Source organism: Bufo gargarizans, chromosome 2 (genome assembly GCF_014858855.1).
Source record: "Bufo gargarizans isolate SCDJY-AF-19 chromosome 2, ASM1485885v1, whole genome shotgun sequence".
NCBI lineage: Eukaryota > Metazoa > Chordata > Amphibia > Anura > Bufonidae > Bufo > Bufo gargarizans.
The window spans coordinates 479,201,617-479,219,190 of NC_058081.1; the positions used below are offsets into that span (position 1 = coordinate 479,201,617).

General features: G+C 44.5%; 1 protein-coding gene across 1 annotated transcript in view; it reads left to right on the forward strand.

Moving 5' to 3' along the window:
- Window positions 1-2,727: 2,727 nt before the first annotated feature.
- The window catches only part of SLC6A7 (solute carrier family 6 member 7), a 115,052-nt gene continuing 100,205 nt past the window's right edge, over window positions 2,728-17,574 (forward strand). The window contains exon 1 of the mRNA XM_044277870.1: window positions 2,728-2,858. Coding sequence (XP_044133805.1) covers window positions 2,826-2,858 — 33 coding nt within the window. The 5' untranslated portion in view covers window positions 2,728-2,825. The remainder of the gene's footprint in view (window positions 2,859-17,574) is intronic.

A 17,574-nucleotide genomic window follows, 5' to 3' on the forward strand; every position in this document is an offset into this window, starting at 1 on the left:
CACCAACTAGCCTGGTTATCAACTTCCCCACCATTTACCGACCAGTGCACCTGCATCCACACTCCTGCTTTGCACCCTACGAAAACAAATAACACAAATGGCACCCCAACTACAACCTAGGCAGGAACCCCAATGTCAGGATGTGCCTCTAGGAAAGAAAGAGTCCGCCCTTATATTACTTCATGGCCCTAGGGAGCATTGGTGTGAGGACTGCCATTGTGTGCACAAATATCTTTGCCAGAGCCACTACCACTTCCATTCTTCTCTTACTCCTCCTTGGCTTGCTGCACACTCACATTGGTAAATTTGGGCCATTGCGTTGTTCAAATTAAGCAGAGAAGCTAAACCTTGGATTAATCGTTCCTAGCACCTTGTGTGCATTATAGATGATTGTCCTGCTCCTTATCAGTTATTGGTCTGTTCTTAACGGGGTTGTCTCCCTTTAGCAAATAGTATTTATCATGAAGAGAAAGTTAATATAAGCCACTTACTAATGTATTGTCATTGTCCATATGCTTCCTTTGCTGGCTTGATTCATTTTTCAATCACATTATACTACACTGCTTGTTTCCATGGTTACGGCCACACCATCCAGCAGTGGTGGTCTTGCTTGCACACTATAGGAAAAAGCACCTAGCCTATGCGTGCTCCCGAAGTCCAAGCCACCAGAGAAGCCGGCGCTTTTTCCTATAGTGGGCAAGCACGACTTTCGCTGCTGGATTGCAAGGTGGTGGTAACTATGGAAATGAACAGTGTATAATGTGATGAACAACTGAATCAGGCAAGCAAAGGAAGCAATATGGACAATCAAAATACATTAGTAAGTGCCTTGTATTAACTTAATCTACATAATAAATGCCATTGTCTGAAGTGAGACAAACCCTTTAAGACCTTATGCACATGGCCGTGTCCATACTGAGGTCTGCAAACCATGAATCCCCAAAATACGGATACCTTCCATGTGCAATCTGCAATTTTCTCACTCCCATCACTGGAAATGACTATTCTTGTTCACAATTTGTGGACTGTAGATACAGATGACATCCGTGTGCTGTTTTTTTTTTTGTTTTGTTTTTTTTGTGGACTAATGGAAATGAATGGGTTTAATGTTCTAATGTATTGTTTTATATAAATAAGTCAGGGTTAACAATCCTGACTCTCCCCTTGTAGGAAGCTAGGTGATGGACTTAGGTCCACCCCTAGTTCAGACAGTGTGACTCTAGTACTAACTGAGGAAGTGAGAGGAGCTGCATGTGCTCACTCCTTGGAGCTTTGTATCTAGAAAAGCCATTCCTACTTTACAGAACTCCAGAGACAAAAAAAGAAAGAACTAAAAAAGTACAGAATCTGCATGGCCGAACGTTAGAGTTAGTCAGTAAGGTATTCATTGTTTAAGGCTGATGGCTGTTTGATACTGCACTTTACTAAAGGCAGACTTGTCTATTATCTACAACTGGCCTGGTTGCTGACACCAGCACCATACCCAAGCCACAGCACCTACATATCCTTCCTTGCACCCATACAACACTCATAACACCAAGAGCAGCCAACTACCTTAGCAGCCAGAGCCACTACCACTCCCATCCTTCGAGGCTTGTGGCAGATGTATTCTCTATTTTAATGGGTGATGACAACCTGTACAGGTGCCCTACAACATGTGGGAAATAAAACCAAGGATCATGGAAAGGAGATGTGGGTCAAACATGCATTAAGTCTTTTTGTCCCATGTGGTTCAGGGTGTCCCATGTGGTTCAGTCTTAAAGGAACCTGTCCCTGCTCCCGACAAGTCTGTTTTAATAGCTTCATGCATTCCCCATGAAATAACAATTCTGGAACATCTATTCTTATGACTCTATATTGTGCCATTCTTTTATTATTTCTACTAGAAGTAATGAATAAATTACTTGCAGTTTGCAATGAAGGTCCAGATGGGTGTTACCAGTTGGGGGGTGTCTGAACAGTCTGACATTGGCAGCACTTATTGGATAGTGTCAGACTATGCAGGGACACCCCCCCCCCCAACTTATTACACCCAGATGGACCTTCATTGCAAACAGTGTATTATTCATAACTTCTAGCAGGAATAATAAAAGGAGGCATAAATAAGGTTATAAGAATAGATGTTCCAGAATTATTACAGGGGGAATGCAAGTAGTAACTAAAACAGAGATGCCAGGAGAGGACAAAGGTCTCCTCTAAACTGCACTGCAGAGGGGAGGGATTTTACAAATATATGCTACATACCTCTTTACCTCTGTGTATATTATATCTGTTGTTTTGTATTGTTTTTTGGGATGGTTTATTCATTGATATTGACTGTAGTATGTTTTTATGGCACATCACAGACTATGATTTATTCTCTGTTACTTGGCATGTGTGTAGATGGGTAATAGAACTCATCTCCAATAGCTTTGTAATAACGGTATTTATTCTTATAGCACCAACATATAGAATATTGCAGTGCTGTGCAGAGATTGTCATCAGTCTCATCAATCCCTATGCCCTGTGGGGCTCCCAAGCTATGCCCATTATGTCAGGCACACATTAATATATGCTATGGCCAGTTTCAAAAGAAGACAGTTAACCTTATGTGTGTCTCCACACAAGCCTTTGTCATTCTCTCCTCGGCATCCCTCTTACCAGAGGGGTTAACTGTAGAACAAGCTCATCCCATTCTGTGCCAATAACCTGAGTGTGAGAGATACAGCGAGAGAGCGAGGGAGAGCAGGCGAGGAGGAACGTCTTTCCAGCAAGCTGGCCTGGCATCTTCCAGCTGTGGGCACAGAATCTGACGGAGTGAGACTGGGAAAGCCTCGAGCAACAGGATGAAGAGGTACCAAGAACATCATCTGCAGCAGGTAGGCAGCAGCTTCTGGTGACTGGAGACATCAGGCTAGGGGTCCAGAACCTCTGTCTTCTCACCACACTGTCCATTCTGTAACATTAGGGTAAGAATAATGGATCATGTCTAGTATTCTGCTGAGATTATATATATATATATATATATATATATATATACACACACACACACAAACTCTTCACTCCATGATACTGAGTAATGAGTCCATTGACCACTGGGTCACACAAGCCATTCATTTTAATAGGGAATACGCTGTGTTGTGCATACATGAGCAGGCACCTGTAGGATTACCACCATTCACAATCCACGTAGGAATGCAGTGACGATAAAAAGGAAGAAACTAACACAATAAATTGAATTACAGGAATGAATGGTATTTGTATAATTGGGAAGTTAATCTTTGTAACACTCGGCGTTCCGGAGAAAACAATAGGGACCCACATTGTTCTTGTATGTAGTAGCTGTCAGGGCTGTGTGTTCTCTTATGTAGAGCGGAGATGGGCTCTATTGTCAACCCTTTCATTGCCTGAAGGGTTATGGCGGTATAAATGTTATATAATACATCTATCTATCTAATATCTATATGTCATATATATCTACTGGTATCTATCTATCTATTTATTATCTATCTATTATCTATGTATTAACAATCTATCTATCTGATACTATCTGTCTATCTAGCTATCTATCTAATATCTATGTTGTATCTATCTACCAGTATCTATCTATCGATCTTTCTTTCTATCTATGTATTATCTATCTATTAGAGTTGAGCGAACACCTGGATGTTCGGGTTCGAGAAGTTCGGCCGAACATCCCGGAAATGTTCGGGTTCGGGATCCGAACCCGATCCGAACTTCGTCCCGAACCCGAACCCCATTGAAGTCAATGGGGACCCGAACTTTTCGGCACTAAAAAGGCTGTAAAACAGCCCAGGAAAGAGCTAGAGGGCTGCAAAAGGCAGCAACATGTAGGTAAATCCCCTGCAAACAAATGTGGATAGGGAAATGAATTAAAATAAAAATTAAATAAATAAAAATTAACCAAAATCAATTGGAGAGAGGTTCCATAGCAGAGAATCTGGCTTCCCGTCACCCACCACTGGAACAGTCCATTCTCAGATATTTAGGCCCCGGCACCCAGGCAGAGGAGAGAGGTCCCGTAACAGAGAATCTGTCTTCATGTCAGCAGAGAATTAGTCTGCATGTCATAGCAGAGAATCAGGCTTCACGTCAGCCACCACTGCAACAGTCCATTGGCATATATTTAGGCCCAGCACACACACAGGCAGAGGAGAGAGGTCCCGTAACAGAGAATCTGGCTTCATGTCAGCAGAGAATTAGTCTGCATGTCATAGCAGAGAATGAGGCTTCACGTCAGCCACCACTGCAACAGTCCATTGGCATATATTTAGGCCCAGCACCCAGGCAGAGGAGGGAGGTCCCGTAACAGAGAATCTGTCTTCATGTCAGCAGAGAATTAGTCTGCATGTCATAGCAGAGAATGAGGCTTCACGTCAGCCACCACTGCAACAGTCCATTGGCATATATTTAGGCCCAGCACACACACAGGCAGAGGAGAGAGGTCCCGTAACAGAGAATCTGGCTTCATGTCAGCAGAGAATCAGTCTGCATGTCATAGCAGAGAATGAGGCTTCACGTCAGCCACCACTGCAACAGTCCATTGGCATATATTTAGGCCCAGCACACACACAGGCAGAGGAGAGAGGTCCCGTAACAGAGAATCTGGCTTCATGTCAGCAGAGAATCAGTCTGCATGTCATAGCAGAGAATGAGGCTTCACGTCAGCCACCACTGCAACAGTCCATTGGCATATATTTAGGCCCAGCACACACACAGGCAGAGGAGAGAGGTCCCGTAACAGAGAATCTGTCTTCATGTCAGCAGAGAATTAGTCTGCATGTCATAGCAGAGAATGAGGCTTCACGTCAGCCACCACTGCAACAGTCCATTGGCATATATTTAGGCCCAGCACACACACAGGCAGAGGAGAGAGGTCCCGTAACAGAGAATCTGTCTTCATGTCAGCAGAGAATTAGTCTGCATGTCATAGCAGAGAATGAGGCTTCACGTCAGCCACCACTGCAACAGTCCATTGGCATATATTTAGGCCCAGCACACACACAGGCAGAGCAGAGAGGTCCCGTAACAGAGAATCTGTCTTCATGTCAGCAGAGAATTAGTCTGCATGTCATAGCAGAGAATGAGGCTTCACGTCAGCCACCACTGCAACAGTCCATTGGCATATATTTAGGCCCAGCACACACACAGGCAGAGGAGAGAGGTCCCGTAACAGAGAATCTGGCTTCATGTCAGCAGAGAATCAGTCTGCATGTCATAGCAGAGAATGAGGCTTCACGTCAGCCACCACTGCAACAGTCCATTGGCATATATTTAGGCCCAGCACACACACAGGCAGAGGAGAGAGGTCCCGTAACAGAGAATCTGGCTTCATGTCAGCAGAGAATCAGTCTGCATGTCATAGCAGAGAATGAGGCTTCACGTCAGCCACCACTGCAACAGTCCATTGGCATATATTTAGGCCCAGCACACACACAGGCAGAGGAGAGAGGTCCCGTAACAGAGAATCTGTCTTCATGTCAGCAGAGAATCAGTCTGCATGTCATAGCAGAGAATGAGGCTTCACGTCAGCCACCACTGCAACAGTCCATTGGCATATATTTAGGCCCAGCACACACACAGGCAGAGGAGAGAGGTCCCGTAACAGAGGATCTGGCTTCATGTCAGCAGAGAATCAGTCTGCATGTCATAGCAGAGAATCAGGCTTCACGTCAGCCACCACTGCAACAGTCCATTGTCATAAATTTAGGCCCAGCACCCAGGCAGAGGAGAGAGGTCCCGTAACAGACAATCTGGCTTCATGTCAGCAGAGAATTAGTCTGCATGTCATAGCAGAGAATGAGGCTTCACGTCAGCCACCACTGCAACAGTCCATTGGCATATATTTAGGCCTAGCACACAGGCAGAGGAGAGAGGTCCCGTAACAGACAATCTGGCTTCATGTCAGCAGAGAATCAGTCTGCATGTCATAGCAGAGAATGAGGCTTCACGTCACCCACCACTGCAACAGTCCATTGGCATATATTTAGGCCTAGCACACAGGCAGAGGAGAGAGGTCCCGTAACAGACAATCTGGCTTCATGACAGCAGAGAATCAGTCTGCATGTCATAGCAGAGAATCAGGCTTCACGTCAGCCACCACTGCAACAGTCCATTGTCATAAATTTAGGCCCAGCACCCAGGCAGAGGAGAGAGGTCCCGTAACAGAGGATCTGGCTTCATGTCAGCAGAGAATCAGTCTGCATGTCATAGCAGAGAATCAGGCTTCACGTCAGCCACCACTGCAACAGTCCATTGTCATAAATTTAGGCCCAGCACCCAGGCAGAGGAGAGAGGTCCCGTAACAGACAATCTGGCTTCATGTCAGCAGAGAATTAGTCTGCATGTCATAGCAGAGAATGAGGCTTCACGTCAGCCACCACTGCAACAGTCCATTGGCATATATTTAGGCCTAGCACACAGGCAGAGGAGAGAGGTCCCGTAACAGACAATCTGGCTTCATGTCAGCAGAGAATCAGTCTGCATGTCATAGCAGAGAATGAGGCTTCATGTCACCCACCATGTCCGACCATGTCCACGACCATGTCCACGTCCGCGTCCCTTACTAGATGTTTTTCTCATTGTTATGGTTCACCACAACAACAAATATATTATTTGGCCCAATGTATTGTATTCAAATTCAGCGGGATATAAATTTGAGGCCTAGTATTTAGGCGCTGGGTGACCGGTATGGATTTAGTGACAGAATTAGACTTGGAAATGCACAGAAGCGTGTGTGTGTGAAGTTATTCTGAATGACCCAATGTGCACCTTGAATATTATATACCCTTTTAGGGATAGATTTCAAATAGCTCTGATATAGCAGAAACCACTAAATTATGAAATTGCTAAATTGGGAATTGTATTTCAACCCAGAACAAAAAATGTGCTTTGACGGACACTAAATAACTTTCCCAGCCACAACAGGACAGCGTTAACGAGAGATTTAGCAGGATATAAATTTGAGGCCTAGTATTTAGGCGCTGGGTGACCGGTATGGATTTAGTGACAGAATTAGACTTGGAAATGCACAGAAGCGTGTGTGTGTGAAGTTATTCTGAATGACCCAATGTGCACCTTGAATATTATATACCCTTTTAGGGATAGATTTCAAATAGCTCTGATATAGCAGAAACCACTAAATTATGAAATTGCTAAATTGGGAATTGTATTTCAACCCAGAACAAAAAATGTGCTTTGACGGACACTAAATAACTTTCCCAGCCACAACAGGACAGCGTTAACGAGAGATTTAGCAGGATATAAATTTGAGGCCTAGTATTTAGGCGCTGGGTGACAGGTATGGGTTTAGTGACAGAATTAGACTTAGAAATACACAGTAGCGGGTGTGTGTGAAGTTATTCTGAATGACCCAATGTGCACCTTGAATATTATATACCCTTTTAGGGATAGATTTCAAATAGCTCTGATATAGCAGAAACCACTAAATTATGAAATTGCTAAATTGGGAATTGTATTTCAACCCAGAACAAGAAATGTGCTTGAACGGACACTAAATAACTCGCCCAGCTACAGCACTAAGGACAGATTTAGCTGGATATAAATTTGAGGCCTAGTATTTAGGCGCTGGGTGACAGGTATGGGTTTAGTGACAGAATTAGACTTGGAAATGCACAGTAGCGGGTGTGTGAAGTTATTCTGAATGTCCCTATGTGCACCTTCAATATGATCTACCCTTTTAGGGATAGATTTCAAATAGCTCTGATATAGCAGAAACCACTAAATTATGAAATTGCTAAATTGGGAATTGTATTTCAACCCAGAACAAGAAATGTGCTTGAACGGACACTAAATAACTCGCCCAGCTACAGCACTAACGACAGATTTAGCTGGATATGAATTTGAGGCCTAGTATTTAGGCGCTGGGTGACAGGTATGGGTTTAGTGACAGAATTAGACTTGGAAATGCACAGTAGCGGGTGTGTGAAGTTATTCTGAATGACCCTATGTGCACCTTGAATATTATATACCCTTTTAGGGATAGATTTCAAATAGCTCTGATATAGCAGAAACCACTAAATTATGAAATTGCTAAATTGGGAATTGTATTTCAACCCAGAACAAAAAATGTGCTTTGACGGACACTAAATAACTTTCCCAGCCACAACAGGACAGCGTTAACGAGAGATTTAGCAGGATATAAATTTGAGGCCTAGTATTTAGGCGCTGGGTGACAGGTATGGATTTAGTGACAGAATTAGACTGGGATATGGCCAAAAAATAACCACACTATTGCTGGTTAAATGCACTTGGTGATGGGCGCAGCTTGCCCCTGATGTAGTATATGGCCAAAAAATGAACAGACTATTGCTGGTTAAATGCACTTGGTGTCACAGCTTGACCAACCACACTACTGAGGGTTAAATGCACTTGGTGACGGGCGCAGCTTGCCCCTGATGTAGTATATGGCCAAAAAATGAACAGACTATTGCTGGTTAAATGCACTTGGTGACGGGCGCAGCTTGCCCCTGATTTAGTATATGGCCAAAAAATGAACAGACTATTGCTGGTTAAATGCACTTGGTGTGATAGCTTGACCAACCACACTACTGAGGGTTAAATGCACTTGGTGACGGGCGCAGCTTGCCCCTGAAGTAGTATATGGCCAAAAAATAAACAGACTATTGCTGGTTAAATGCACTTGGTGTGACAGCTTCACCCTGATGTAGGCTTTAGCCAAAAAACAAACGCACCATTGAGGGTTAAATGCACTTGGTGACAGGCGCAGCTTGCCCCTGATGTAGTATATGGCCAAAAAATAAACAGACTATTGCTGGTTAAATGCACTTGGTGTGACAGCTTCACCCTGATGTAGGCTTTAGCCAAAAAACAACCACACCATTGAGGGTTAAATGCACTTGGTCGCAGCTTGTGCTGGCGCACCACAAGACACAAAATGGCCGCCGATCACCCCAGAAAAATGTGACTGACAAACGGTCTGGGCAGCCTAAAAACAGTGAGCAATTGAGGATCAGCAGCTCAATGATCCACAGCTGCAGATCGATCAGTTAATCAAGTCCTTTGGAGGAGTTAATCTGCCTAATCTCGCCCTACTGTCGCAGCCGCAACCTCTCCCTACGCTAATCAGAGCAGAGTGACGGGCGGCGCTATGTGACTCCAGCTTAAATAGAGGCTGGGTCACATGGTGCTCTGACCAATCACAGCCATGCCAATAGTAGGCATGGCTGTGATGGCCTCTTGGGGCAAGTAGTATGACGCTTGTTGATTGGCTGCTTTGCAGCCTTTCAAAAAGCGCCAAGAAAGCGTCACAAAAGCGCGAAGAAAGCGACGAACACCGAACCCGAACCCGGACTTTTACGAAAATGTCCGGGTTCGGGTCCGTGTCACGGACACCCCAAAATTCGGTACGAACCCGAACTATACAGTTCGAGTTCGCTCATCCCTACTATCTATCTATCTATCTATGTATTATCTATCTATCTATCTATCTATCTTTCTATCTATGTATTATCTATCTATCTATCTATCTATCTAGCTTTCTATCTATGTATTATCTATCTATCTATCTTTCTGATACTATCTATCTATCTTTCTATCTATGTATTATCTATCTATCTATCTTTCTATCTATGTATTATCTATCTATCTATCTATCTATCTATCTCTGAGTATTAGTGATGGGATTAAGTAGCTGATTATAGGAGCAGCCGACTCCTAGATGAGTAGATCACCATATGATACACTCAGGAGATAATCCCATCACATGTGTCTCCTCCCTCCCTATTCATTCATTATGAAGGGGGTGAAGATGTCTGTTTGCATGTTGTTCATGGTTGATTGCGTTATGTTTTTAGACTTCTTGAACTGTATATATACTGAGTTGATCTTCAATAAAGGAAGTTCCTGTTTTATCCACTGGAGCCTGGAGCCTTGTCGTAGGTCCAGGGTGGGTAGGAGACGGCGAGACCTTAACCAAGCTTCGGCGATTTGTGGGGTCTGCAGTGCTTACGGTGTCAAGTGGAGTGCTTGGAGTCCTCGGGAAGCACTAGGAGCATCCATCGATGGAGGTACCCGGTCGGGGTGCCAGGAGATCCGTTACAGTGGTGGCAGCAGTGGGATGGTGTCCTAGTGCGAGGAAAAGCAGAGACACCATTCGTGGAACATATTGAGGGCAACGCTAGTATCCATACAGCGCCCCTGGCTACAGCAGGATGGAATCGGCTAGTCTTCGGCAGGAGGATTACATGGACTGGAGGGAGAAGTCTGAAAAGGCGTCTGGCATAAGGCCCTGGAAGATGTACAGCGTCAGCGGGGTGAGAGTCTCCCCAGTGAGGAGCAGCGGTTGCAGATGCGAGTGGCCCTGGGAATGCCCCTTCTGGGAGAGCACACCCTGGATGAGTGGGTGACAGAACTCGAGAGCCTGTTATGGAAAGAGCTTTGGCTAGACGACACCTACCAGGCACTCTGGTGGTATGTGATTCGGCACTCCCCCTGGATGGCTGAGCACGACAGACCCGAGGGGGAGGATTATGATGGCCCTGGCCTGTTGTTTGAGTCCTCTCACTCAGGAGATAATCCCATCACATGTGTCTCCTCCCTCCCTATTCATTCATTATGGAGGGGGTGAAGATGTCTGTTTGCATATTGTTCTTGGTTGATTGCGTTTTGTTGTTAGACTTCTTGAACTGTATATATACTGAGTTGATCTTCAATAAAGGAAGTTCCTGTTTTACCCTTCATCATGTTGATGCTGGTGTTTTGGTAACTGATCGACACTGGGGATTGCCATACGCTGAAGATTTGCTATACTTCCCTGGCTATAACTACTAGCTCTTGTAAGAGCTGTTCCTGCTCTCTGGATTTAGGAGAGGTTCACCCACTGGAGCCTGGAGCCTTGTCGTAGGTCCAGGGTGGGTAGGAGATGGTGAGACCTCAACCAAGCTTCGGCGGGTTGTGGGGTCTGCCTTGCTTACGGTGTCAAGTGGAGTGCTTGGAATCCTCGGGAAGCACTAGGAGCATCCATCGACGAAGTGCCAGGAGATCCGTTACAGTCAGGATGAGCAAAACTTGGCTTCCAGAAACAGTGCCACCACTTTCAACAGGTTGTTTGTGTGCAGGGGTCTGTGCTGCAGGATCACATACAATGTGAACAGATGGGGCACTGTTTCGGGAACAAAGCAGCTATCTTTCTAATCATGACCACCCTCTTTAAGTGCAGATCCACAGGAAAACCTTTCCTTGCAAACCTTGCTAGGCACAACCATGTAAATTATCCTAGATACCCAGATAGAGACCCCACCCGCCCTTATGTGCCCCCAACACAATATGGTGCCTCCTTGGTGGGTGAATACTCACCTAGCCCTTGAGCCCACAAGAAACGGAGCTGCAGACCTGCACCAGTCCGTATAGTGGCTTGGCAAAGCAGGCATGAGGATGCCAGCACCACACCGCTGTTCACAGGGTGAATGGTGGAGCAGGAAGCTCCAGAGGGACCCAGTGGACATGGGGCAGCAGGGCTCTCCCTGATCTTTGGGGCCCCATGCAATTGCGTGGGTTGCGTAGTGGCCAAATCCACCACTATAGATAACTGTTTAAGACATATATATTACACCAGTGTTGGTCATAGCTGACGATTCTGGCAGGACCGGCTGACTACCTGTTCAGTTTGGTGGTGTCCTGACAATGACTACTGTTGGGGGAGACAAGGGCCAGGCTGTTGTATTTCAACACGCCTTATCCTTTTGTTCTTAACCATTTCACCTTTTGAAATTCAGTATTTTAAAGGTGATTTTTTTTTTTTGCTTCCCAGTCTATCACAAAATGTTTAGTTTTTTTGTATGCAGGACACAAGGGGTTTTCTTTTTTTCTTAACAAACTTTGATAAAGTTAACTCTTTCTTTGCTGTAGTGACTTGAGAAAGTAAATTGTTACAATGACAGTTGGCATCAGGAGTTCCCCTTTATGTAAATGAACAGGCTCTTGAATGAATCGGCAGCAATTCTGGTAACAGCATAACAGAATCAGAACTCAGAGTCTGATAGGCCAGTTCAGTCAATAAAGAGGACCTTTCACCCCTCCTGACATGTCTGTTTTAGTAACTATGTGCATCCCCCATGTAATAACAATTCTGGGGCATCTAATCTTATGACTCTCTGTTGTATAATTCCTTTATTATTCCTTCAAGAAACTACAAATGAATTGTTAGGAATTTGCAATGAAGGTCCAGATGGGTGTTTCAAGTATGGGATGTGTCGCTGCACAGTTTAAGGCCTAATCACACGTCCGTGATTAAATCCATTATAAGTTGGTCAGTGATTTATCCGTGAAGATTTCTGCAGAAAATCTGTGTTTCATCTGTGTGTGCGTATTCACTCAACCGTCTTGGGTTCGTGGTTTTAGCACGGACGCATGCCCTATTTTGTTTGTCATGTCCATTACAGTCTAAGGGGTCCGTGAAAAACACAGACGGACCATTGAGAGGAGACACTGGATAGGTGAAAATTTATTTTCAGAGCATCTCCTCTCAATGGTCCGTAAAACACGGATGTTGAGTCTGTGTTTTTCACGGACCCCTTAGACTATAATGGACATGACAAACAAAATAGGGCATGCTTCTGTGCTAAAACCACAAACCCAAGACGGTTGAGTGAATACATACATTAAAATGAATGGGAACATGTGCTGTCGTAGCGCACATGGACAACACACATGGACAACACACATCTGTGAATGTGTGAATGAGGCCTAGCACTGTCAGCACAGATTGGCTAGTGTCAGACTGTGCAGGGACACACACCAAATAGAAACACCCATCTGGACCTTTACTGCAAACAGCTAGTAATTCATAGATAACTTCTAGTAGGAATAATTAAGGAATGGAATATCAGAGTCATAAGACTAGTTGCTCCACAATTGTTATTACAAGCAGAGTACCAGGAAGGGTTACAGGCCCCCTTGTAAATTAGTCCTTACACCAGGTGCCTTTTTTCCTTATGTAGGGCTATCATGGACGGCCCTGCACTGACAACCTTTTGGACGCACTTACTACTGGAGTCACAGGCATCAAGCCGTCCAGAGTGTAGTATTGCATGTGGTGTTACTGAGGTTTTTCATCCGATGGCACAGTGATCACCCTCCAAATGAATCAGAAGGATCCTTTTCTGTGACATTTTTCTTTTCATTGTCAGATTAGCAGAGCTGAGTTTATAATTTAGGACCGAGGACTCATGATGAGGGAATGTTGTGTCATCTGTGGTTTTCATGTAATGAGTCCCTAAGGTGCTGAATGACAAATCAGCTCTGCTGCATCTATAGTTTGGCCCAAATCATCTGTTATATAAACTACAAATCATTCATTTCATGATATCTAATGAGTACAATTTCTACTGAATGATTTGTTTCCTGCTGACCCTTGGCAATATTATTTCCTCTGACCTGAAAAGAATGGAAATATTACTGCTCCTGGTTGTTATAGCAGTCATGTGCATCATGATTTACCGGGAACGAGTCTATGCAAAAATAACAACAATTTGTAGATTCTGCCGTGCTGCAAAATGCAGACTGACAGTATCGGGCTTAGTTCACATCTGCATTGACAGTATCCATCGGGAGTTCATTTGTGGTTTCCATTTCTTCTAACACAAAAGGGACCAATGTGTCCATTGGTCACTATTTGAATCTGTCTTGCAAAGATCTTACGGAAGCCATGATGCTAGTGTGAACATAACTCAAGTGTTTTGTGGATGGAAGCTGAGCACATAAATGTAGGCAATTATACCGCTCGAGTCCAATGGAACTTCATGAGACCGTGCTACTGGGACTTTACTTAGGGTATGTCCACACGCAAATCATTCAAATTCAACAGCATCATTTTCATGCATTTGATGTGGATTTTGCAGCGAATAGTTTTGTAAATCCACTATTCAGTAAAAGGTTAAAAATAATGCCGCAGATTTGAAAATTCACTCAGATTTTTTAATGTTTGGATAGGGTTTTGAAAACTTTGTCCTCATGTATTGTACCTTGGAGTCCACATCTTAAAGGTCTTTCCTGGAAGTAAAAAATTGATGCTATCCTCAGGATTAATATCCGATCAGTATGGATATTGGTCCAATCTCCTTTATAGTGTAGCCATGCTTGGCTGTTCCTGAATTTCTTCTCAGGCTATAAGTTCTCTTACATTATGAGGACAGCCACCAACGAGGATCATGAAGAACATTCTGATGTCACTTTCTCTTCTACTCAATGTATTAATTGGATTGCCTGTTATTGCAAAGGATTCATGTAATAACACAGTGACTACAGGGCATATGTATAGTTAACGGCAAATTCCACAGCAACTACATTAAAAGCTTACTGTGATCATAGGTATAATTAGAATAAATTGGACCCCATACCAAAATAAGATGGGCCCCCAACACACCAACACATACATCTGGAAACTGAAGCAGTAGTAATATCATGGAATACTACCATATTCTGTAGTAGTGCTAGATAGCAGAACTCCTATGGTTTGTTATTCCCTACAGAAAGCAACAATGTTCCTGCATCTGAGTAGGCCCTCTAAACCTCCGGGCCCTACAGCAGCTGCTATGGCTAGTTATGCTTATGGCAGTGGTTGCTATCCTAAGAACATCATTTACCCCATTTTTGCCTAGTCTCTTTCTAGTAACTTCATGACAAATGACCTTAGCTGAGGTTAAATTGTTCTATGTGTCTTCTAGGATAATAGTTTTTTTTAGCTTCAAGGATGAGTTGTTGTAAGGCGGTCACAGAAAGCAGAGGGCCCCCGTGCAAAGAGAATATATGGGCCCCTTTCTCTCCTACAGCACAGTATAGGGTACCCTCAAACAATCCCCAGTAATTGTGAGCCATGAAATTCATTAGTTTAATCTCTTAGATGATATACACAGAAGTACAGTATATTTCTCCATAAAAAAATGTCAATACAGTATTACAGGAGAAAAGCCCCAGTGACAGAGGATTGAGATATCGGCGCTACTCTAGAAAAACAGACCAGATCATATTGATTGTACTTGTGAATATAACACATAACATATACCTTCAAATTCATTTTTCTTATGAGTAGGAGGGGGAGATATCATCTGTATTATAAGGAAAGGAAGAGCGATCAAGTATGGGGAGGGAAGGAAGTATGCATCAGGAGAGATGCAGTAGCAGTCAGAATTGGCCATTGTCTTTACCATCAATATTCCTTGAAGCTATAGCTAACAAATACCTGTCTATTAATGCAGTCATATAAAATCTTACAATGGAATTAAATTATATTAGCAGGTGATCCACACTAAACCTGCAATGAACAAACATGTCAGCAAGAAATTACACTGACCAAAATTAGAAATGTAACACCTTCAGTTTTGCTCCCATTTTGCATGAGCTAAGCTCAAAGATCTGAAACATTTTCTACATACACAAAAGACTCATTACTCTCAAATATTGTTCACAAATCTGTCTAAATCTATGTTAGTGAGCACTTCTCCTTTGCCGAGATAATCCATCCCACCTCACAGGTGTGGCATATCAAGGTGCTGATTAGACAGCATGAATATTGCACAGGTGTGCCTTAGACTGCCGACAATAAAAGCCCACTCTGAAATGTGCAGTTTGATCACACAGCACAATGCCACAAATGTTGCAACGTTTGAAGGAGCGTGCAATTGGCATGCTGACTGCAGCAATGTCTACCAGAGCTGTTGCCCATGCAAAGGATGTTCATTTCTCTACCATAAGCCGTCTCCAAAGGCGTTTCAGAGAATTTGGTAGTACATCTGCAGTGACCAGGAACAGGGTAGACAAATATTTTGTAGTTTTGTTTGTGACGCCAATTGCAGCGTGCGCAGGGTACTATCATAGGGCCCTCCCAAAGTGTTTTAACGCACGTCCCAGGTTAGGAATGCCAGAGTGGTGTAATGGTCTATAATGTCTCTCTATGGTGGTGATAATAGTGTCAACGGTGTCTCCTACCTGGGTACAGCTGGATTCCTGGCTCATGGCTCACTTGCAGTAAATTGAGTGTAGTTATAGTAGGAGTAATAGAGGCATTTTGCAGCAGAAATTTACGTCCAGACCTTTAGGTGAAGTTCAAACTTGTCTTTACTGAAGATAACTTTCATCCAAGCAATGTACAGCTTTGGTCTTTGGTCCCAGCAGGTTTTGGCAATGGTTTGCAGGAATAAATCTTCTGCACTATAATTCTGGAACTTGCAGGATAGACGTCTGCTTAGTAGCTCTGTAACGGTGGCAGGAATTTAGCTTCTGCACTTCTCTTTACCTTCTGATTTGTGGGGACTGACTAGCTGAGGAGGAATATGGCTTCTCCTAGGTCTCTGGACTTTACTCACAGAGAGGCACACAAAGAATGCTTTCGTCCTGGAACTCTGGAGGTTGTCTGCTTGCTTGTCATCCAGCTAAGGCTGCAGGGCTCAGGCTGGGGATTTGATCAATGTCTCAGCCGAGACAAGATCCTGGCTTTCTTCCTTATACAAAGGGGACTCCTGAACTCTATCACACAGCCTTCCCCAACAGGGAAGACAGATAGTAGCGGGGTAGAAGCGTGTCGTAACACAATTCTGGGGTGTTACACATCCAACCGGCCTCACAACCGCAGTGTCATGATGTGCTCTGTGAGTGGTTGCAGTAGGTGGGGATGGTCGAGGCGCGCTCACATCATTAGCGCGCTCGGCGTCGCCCGTTCCCGTGGTAGCCACACTGGGGCTGAGTGCCGAGCTAATCACTCAGCGCTCGGCTGTATTGGAACTCAGGAGTCATGTGACGCTGGCCATGTCACATGACTTCACCAAAGATTGGCCACAGATTGCCTGTTATTTAGGTCCTTCCTGCGATATTACTTACCCGGTTTGTTGGTCCTGCTTGTCTTCCAATTACCCGTCCGTCTCATCCCTTGGTCTTGGCGTTTCCTCCTGGTTCTGACTTCAGCTTCTCCTGACGATCCTCTGCTTGCTCCTCTGGTACCATGCTGCTTTCTTGTTTTCTGACTCGGCTTGTCTGACTACTCTGTTGTATGTATTGTCTGTCTTCCCTGCACTTATCCTAGCTGAGGGTTTTTCGACCAGTTGTCCCTTGTCACTAGGACTTGCGAGGCAAGTAGGCAGGGACAGGGGCGCGGGTTGAGCTCAGTGGTCACTTTCCCATCCCCTGTGTGTGTGTGACACGCAGACCACATGTAACCATACCAGCCCAGGATCTCCACATCCAGCATGTTCACCTCCATGATCGTCTGAGACCAGCCACCCAGACAGCTGCAGCAGCTGCAGCAAGAATCGGTTTGCATAACCAAAGAATTTCTGCACAAACTGTCTGAAACCGTCTCAGGGAAGATCATCTGTATGCTCATCATCCTCATCGGGGTCTGGACCTGACTGCAGTTCGTCGTCGTAACCGATGGTGACCCTCTAACTCACCTCGTACTGGAAGCTGGCTGCCCTGACATCCCTACACGGGCTGCTAACCCGTACGCCGATCACGTGCCTCGTCCCTGTCTTACCCTGAAATAAGCCCTAGGTAGTGAGTACGGCGGTGGGAGCACTAGTCAACACCACTGACACCTAGGGT